This window comes from Triticum aestivum, chromosome 6D, assembly GCF_018294505.1.
Source record: "Triticum aestivum cultivar Chinese Spring chromosome 6D, IWGSC CS RefSeq v2.1, whole genome shotgun sequence".
Classification (NCBI taxonomy): domain Eukaryota; kingdom Viridiplantae; phylum Streptophyta; class Magnoliopsida; order Poales; family Poaceae; genus Triticum; species Triticum aestivum.
Genome location: NC_057811.1, coordinates 2,886,273 through 2,893,985, shown reverse-complemented (window position 1 = coordinate 2,893,985; position 7,713 = coordinate 2,886,273). Strand labels below are relative to the sequence as shown.

The 7,713-nt window shown below is 41.5% G+C and overlaps 1 protein-coding gene across 1 annotated transcript; it reads right to left on the bottom strand.

The window, feature by feature from the left end:
- Positions 1 to 3,547: 3,547 nt before the first annotated feature.
- Positions 3,548 to 7,264, bottom strand: LOC123142912 (phytochrome-interacting ankyrin-repeat protein 2; the record flags this gene model as incomplete). The annotated part of the gene is given in 3 exon segments (XM_044561622.1): positions 3,548 to 4,130; positions 4,827 to 4,998; positions 6,846 to 7,264. Coding segments are annotated over 3 exon segments (507 nt in total). The 3' UTR covers positions 3,548 to 3,918.
- Positions 7,265 to 7,713: the final 449 nt, after the last annotated feature.

The window sequence follows — 7,713 nt, the reverse complement described above, 5'->3', positions numbered from 1 at the left end:
ATACAACCGAAAAGATGTAACAAAAGAGAGCAAAACAATTCAGTGTAAATATGTATTACCTCTGTTTATAAATGTAAATTGAACTGGCCAAACATCTTATATTTAGGAACAGAGGGTGTAGATGTTAGTACGGACAACAATCTATCTAGCTTGTCATGCCATACATAAAGAGATCTTGATCCTATCACACGTGGCATTCATGTAGCCATCATCAGATGTAGTCAGAATGTCGTTGACACGCTCACGGCGGCTTGCAGCATGAGCTTGTCAGCGGAGGACAAGTAGAGGCCAGGAAGAACATGTTTTACAACGGGAGAACGAAGGACAGAATTCTTGTTCAGACTTCCACATGCTAATTAAGCTTTCATCACACTCCTTCCTTTCATCTATATACGGCCATTTAGTTAATCCCTACGTCCATCTATTTTACACTTGATCAACTTGAAGAACAATATCAACTTATATGTACCAAAATGTAAGGCGTTTTTTTGGTTTTGCATAGGGCATAAAAAACATCGTACATTTTGTTATAGAGGATGTAATACCCAATAAACTTTGATGAGGGCAAAGAATAGATGCATTAGTTAGTACAAGCAAAGGCCAGCAAGAACATGTTTCACAAAAGGAGGACTCATCCATTAGGAAGAGTAGCTTTCAGCTTAGGCTAAGGCTTTAGCCAAGGCAGCTCATCCATAGGTGATGTTTATTTGTGCCCATCACCAAATCCTCAAAAGGACAGACCCAGTGCATATAAGCTCCCACACAAGGTAGGGTCTAGGAACCAAGTTTTACCCCTGTGAAGTGGTGAAATGCAATGCACAAAGTCCGGTTCGAACACACGAGAAAAACTAGACGGGGTAGCATCTCCCTTCCCCTCCTTTGTGGTTGCCCCGCCAACCACGCACGAGCTTCCCTCCCTTAATGTTAAGAAAAGTGATCCTTTGTGGCCATCCACATAGTATGTATCGTTGTGGACATACATACTATAAACTCCATAAATTATGCAAAACTTTCTCTCGAGCACTTAATGCCAAGTGCGAGTAAGTTTGTCAACGGAGACGCAAACTTGGAGGTGAACCTCCCACTACTACAGGTAATACGAACTCATTATTTCATATGACATTTTTGTTAATTGATCACTTACATATAAGTTTCATTCTCTTGCAGACTTGGTTCTACGAGAAATTCCGAGTCGACCACATTGATCGTATTTCCTGTCTTCAACGTAACAAACCGCTTATCCAATACTGAAACGAAGCAAAAGCAGGCAAAGTCGGCAAAATAATCTCATATAACTACATAGGAGTCAGAGAGGTATATGCTTAGTGTTACTTGTTGTAATCTGCTCCATTTTTACAAAAATGATTCATAATAAATATTTTTGTAGAAGGATGAGGACCTCATGTGACCTTTGCAGGCATTGCCCAAGGTTTCTCATCAACCTTCAAAGTCAACTATGGAGGTACATGTTATATAACTTGTAGAATGATGCTAGTCAGTAATGTTTTTTAGGCTGAAACTAATTCTTTCTAAATATTTTAAAAAAATAACAGTTATAACTCATCCTCATTTGTAGAAAGCAATTATGTCTCGGAAACATTCGTTGACGACACAACTGGACGGAATAGTACGACGCTATAAGGAAACCATCATGCGCTTGAAAGACCTAATTTCTCAATTCAACGTACGCATTTGTTTTTTTTTGTAATTCATCCTTCAAAATAAGGGCATGAGTAACATCATTTTATTAAAAAGATCATCGATTTGGCATACGACACAATGACTTCGATGCGGGAAAGAGAGTTGACAAAGAAATTAACATAATCATGTCATAAAATTTATAACTTTCCTGTTCTTGTCACAAAATGTATGCTGGCCATTTATCTTTTGAACGTGCAAACTAGAAAACCTCAAAAATTGTAGCCACTTCTACAAATGAAGTTTCAAAGTGTGTCTAAACTTTGCAACTAAATTTGAGGTATGAAGTTCCATATTGCTAGCACGTTCATTTTTCAACCATACAACTAACTTGTGTCCTTCACAGAAGGCAAATGAAACATCTATGGAACCCAGAAAGGAAAAACGGACAGACACGGCGTTGTGGAATAAATTGGGAAGCGTTTCACGTGCGATCACAACAACTTACCACGGTTCCCAATTGATTACACAACATCCTCTGTCAATTATTCCCTTTGGTGGTCCACAGATATTTATTTTATGAAGTTAGTGGTTGGGAAAGAAAACATAGCAATATGGGACTTCATACCATTCTAGCTAGGGAAGCGGCTACATTTTTTTGAGGTTTTCTAATTTGTACATTCGAAAGATAAATGGTTAGCATACGTTTTGTGACATGAAGAGAAAAGTTACAAATTTTGTGACATAACTATCCTGATTTCTTTGTCAACTCTTTGCCGCATCAAAGTTGTTGTGTCATAAGCAAAATCGATGGTCCTTTTAATAAAAAGATATTAGTCATGCACTTATTTGGAAGAATGAATTATAATAAAAACAAATGCGTACATTGAATTGAGAAATTAGATGGTCTCCTTCTGACAACATACTATTCCATCCTAGTTGTGAAGACATCTCCGAATGTTGGGAAGATATAATCACTTTCATCTCTATCATCAGGGCCACTAGGCAGCCTAGTGTCCCATCAAGCTACAAGTTAAGAAAAATTAGAACCAGTTTAAAAAAAAAGGTATTTAGAAAGAATTAGTTTCAACCTTAAAAAGCATTACTGACTAGTATCATTATACAGTTGACTTTGAAGGCTAATGAGAAACCTTGGGCAATGCCTTTCAAGATCGCATGAGGTCCTCAACTATTTGCAAAAATATTATTATGAATCATTTTCGTAAAAGCCAAGCAGATTACAACAAGTAAACTAAGCATATACCTCTCAATCTCATAAGTAGTTCTCTGAGATTATTTTGTCTGACCTTGCCCACTTTTGCTTCATTACAATCTAGGATAAGCGGTTTGTCATGTCGAAAATAGGAAATGGTACGATCAATGTGGAATTTCTCGTAAAACCAAGTCTGCAAGAAAATAAAACTTATATGTAAGTGATAAATTAACAAAAATGTCATAGGAAATAATGAGTTTGTATTACCTGTAGTGGTTGGAGGTGCCCCTTCAAGTTCACGGCTCCGTTGACAAACTTCTATAATTTGACATTAAGTGGTCAAGAGAAAGTTAACAAAATTTATGGAGTTTATAGTGTGTATGTGCACAACGATACATACTAGGAATGACCACAAACGATCACTTGTTAGTATAATATGTATATGTCCACAACGATACATATTTAATTGATCGTTGCTTAACTTTACCCCAGCTTAGATATCTATCTTGAACTCTGCCAGTTTTCTGCAACAACAATGAAACTTCTTGGCTGCATACAATGGGTTGAGCATGTGCATATCAAGATATGAAATCAGAGAATTGCCACACAGTAGGCCAGTTTAGAGAAACTTAGGCCGAAAAGACAAAATCAAGTTTCCAAATAAACACAACAATAGCTTCAGACAAAAAAAACATGTGTTCCAAACAAACCAATCAGATGTACAATACTTGTACGGCAAACAAAGCAAAGGTTCGACAACGTATGTTTACAAAGGATGTTCCTTGATAGAGACGGATATTCCAATCTGAGGTCACTGCAGCCTGGTCACCGATGTACCAGAATATACCAGGTAAACTACAGGGCAGCTCAGCAGCAACTCCAGGACCTCGTGACGGCACCGTGTTTATTCTTGTATACACATACAATACCAGCATCAGCCTGCTTTCACTTGGACGTAGCTCCTCGCAGGCTCGGCACATAAGCTAGGTAGGGTGGATTTCATAATTAAAAACAAGCACTCATAACCCAAAGATCAGCAGAATCCCCTGCGGATAAATAACTTTTCACTAGTTGGACGAGCTGAAGGAAGCTTCGCCGCCCGAGTCACTCTCGTCCTGCATGCGCTTCATCTCGTACGCCCACTCCAGCCCAGAGCAGTAGTGGAGGGGTGGGTTGAACCTGTGGTCGTTCAGGTCAGGGGGCAGGAATGCGCCGTTCTCGACAAGGAACCTGACCACCCTCTTGTTTCTTTCCTTGGCAGCAATGTGCAGGGGAGTCCCTGGATTAAGACAAAATAAGTTTAGGACTCCACAGGCCAAGTAGGTTCCATCGAGTAGATAGTAGTAATAAACGCATTTTAGTAACCTAGCTAAGCTAGGTAGCAGGAAAACAGCACTGCAGGAGGTTCAACCCAAATACTAATACATGAAGCCACGCACAACGTTCACATACTTTAAAAACAGGGCAAGATTACACTATACACATCAGCTACAAGTAAACCACACATACATACCTAGTAATTAAACATGTAGATCTCGTGTAATGGAAACAAGCTATGTTTGGATGTCAATTAAGCAGATGCATCGCTATTAACACCAGCAACCCAAAACAATATATATAACCTAGATATAAGCTACATAGCAGAAAACTGTACTGCACAAAGTTCAGTCCACATAATACTACATGAAGCAAGATTAGATCTGCAGGTCCACTATAAGTAAACATCATCTACATACCTAGTCATGTAACATAGAAAAAGAATGGAAACAAATTATGCTGGATGTACTAACTTCCAGAGCTTGGCCATATATGTATAGACAATTAAGAGTGGCATCCCAAGACAATACATATAGAATAACAAAACTAATTAAAAACAATAACATTTAGAAAGGTAGAACTGATGGAAGAACAATCAACAATAAAAATAATGACACGGGCAATACAGGCAATGACTAAAAAAAACAAGTGAACTTACAGCCACAAGCTCCTTTTGTTCGGGCATCAATATTTGCACCGCGCTCCAGTAGTTCATCCATGATTTTCACATGCCCGCCCTGAGCAGCAAGGTGCAGCGGAGTAGCGCCAGGAGACTTTGGTCCCCATGCGGGTGCATTGACATCCATCCCTTCATTCAGGAGACGTCTCACCTAAGGAGAATCAGAAAAAAACGACGGTTTTAGATTTTCACGAGAATGATTACTAACTAAATAAGATAACAATCTCTAGTTAAGAAGTTGTATGGGATTAATTAGTCACCAAGCCAATGGGTTAAGAATACACAAAACTACATTTTTGCTATACAACAGAATCTAGCCTAAAACATGCATTCATTCTTGCAGATTTGGTTTAAGGTGATCCCATGAATAACAGGCCGCTGAAAAGAATTGATGTGACACAGAATATAACTTAGAATGATTGGTCCTTATAACCAGTCCTAGATGAAGACATAGAAAAGAACACCGGAGACCTGCAAATGAGAATCAGGGTAATCAGCACATCTAACTAGTTACTAGCCTCAGATATATGTTGCAAATCCCAGGACATTTGTCCAAAGCCGGATGCAATTTTTAAACATATACAAGCCCTGAAGAACATCAGAGAGTGTTTCTTTATTTGGCTTAATCAGCTAATTGGGCAGAGCACTTGCCAAACAAACTTGCTTCAATTGGCTATGCAAAAAGCAACAACATAGTACAAGAGTTTGGTTGTTTCTCCTAATTGGTCACATGTACAAGAGTTGAAACAATCGGCATATCTATCTAGTTTACTACCCTGACATACATGTTCCAAATTCCAGGACATTTTGGCAGGACTGGATGCAAAGTTTGAACATCGACATGACCTGAAGGACATCAAAGTGGGTCTCTTTATTTGTCTTAATCGGCTAAATTGGACAGGGCAGATGCCAAACAATCCTGTCCACACAAGGTGACAGCATAATAACACAGTTTTGGTCGTTTCTCCTAAATGGTCAGGTGTGTAAAACATATGCGTACTCGAGTTGCAATCTGTTTCAAAGGATGCCAAAGTAGGTACTTATAACTGAACTGGTCAGGGCACATGCCAAACAATCTTGCTTCAATTATCCACTCAAGGTGACACAACATGGTAGCACACTTTTGGGTATCTTGTCCCTCCTAATCGGTCACATGTGCAACACATTTGGGTGCACCCAAGTTGCAGTCTGTCCTAACTCCTAAAAGGGCGACAAATCCATTCGTGCGCTTGATTGACGGAACATACCCTTACCTAAACATTCATAGTTGACTAGTTTTGTGGCAGCTGGAACCTAAGAGCTAACCTTATTTGGATTTCCCAACTAAAACTGGTATGGCAGATGCAAAACAATATTTGCTTCAGTTATCTAATATCTACAGGATGCCAAAGTAGGCACTTATAACTGAAGTGGACAGGGCAGATGCCAAACAATCTTCTTCAATTATCCACTCGAGGTGACACACCATGGTACCACACTGTTGGTCTCTTGTCCCTCCCGATCGGTCACATGTGCAACACGGTTGTGGTACCCCAAGTTGCGGTCCGCCTCAAAAGGGCTACAGCCCACTCGCGCGCTCGTGTGACAGAACACATCCTCGCCTAAACTGAGTCTAGATTAAACAATCAATAATTCATCCATTCATCCAGATTTGGTTTATTGTGATTTGACACAAAAAGAGTGGTTCTTCATTTGGCTCAATCATCTAAATTGGGCAGCGCACTTGCCAAACAAACTTGCTCCAATTGGCTACACACAAGGCGACAACATAGTACCGAAGTTTTGGTCTCTTGTCCCTCCTAATCGGTCACATGTGCAACGCGTTTGTGGTACAACTCAAGTTGCAGTCTGTCCCAAAAGGGCGACAAATCCATTCGTGCGCTTGTTTGACAGAACATACCCTTGCCTAAACGTTCCTAGCTGACTAAGTAGTTTTGTGGCAGCAAGAAAATTTATTGCGAGGGGGGAAAATAAGGAGATAGAGGGAGCAGCGTATACCTCCTTGAGGTTGCCCTTGCGGGCGGCGACGTGGAGCTGGTTCCAGCCGCGGTCGTCGGCGTCGTCCGAGTCGCCGCGGGCGCGCGCCCGGGTCATGCTGAGCGAGCTGCGGAGCTGCACCATGGCCCCTTGGCTAATCTTGCAAGCAGATCCAAACCAACCAAGCAATCAAGCAGAGAGAGGAGCAATCCAATCCAATCAAATCAAGAACGAGAAGGGGGGAGAAGCAAATCGGATCCGGGGAGAAAAGCAAATCAGAGCAGAGGAGAGGGGAGGGGAGGGGGGATTAGCGGGAGTAGTTGCCCATGCCGAAGGGGGCAAACGGATTGAGGCCGGGGCCGAGCGCGCGGAGGTTCTTGTGGAGCATCGGCGACGAGGAGGAGGAGGAGGAAGACGGGCGGCGGCGCACCATAGTATGTGGAATCTGGATGTGGGATTTCCTGGGGGGACAGATCAGAGGAAGGTGTCGAAGGAGTTGGGGATCATATCTTATGGAAATCGATGAAAAATCACAAATTTGATCGGAGGTGGGGAAGACGACGGACGGCGACGGAGGAGGGGATGGGGATGAGGATGAGCAAACCCTAGAAATCCAAATCGAATCCGATCTTCTCTCTCGCTCTATCCGCCCCCACCGCAACCTCCTGCGTTATATATTTTCGCCAGCCCCCGGAGACCAGATGAATCGAGCTCGCAGCGGCCGGCCCGTTGTTGCGTGGGCCGAGTCCATGGGCCCCGTTAAAAGTTCATATCCTAGTTTTTATTTTCACAAAAGAGTGGTTAATTTGCCTAAAAAAAGAGTGGTTAATACCACTCAAAAAATGGGGGCCGTGTGGCCCCTTCGATCGAAAAAAATACCAATATAAAA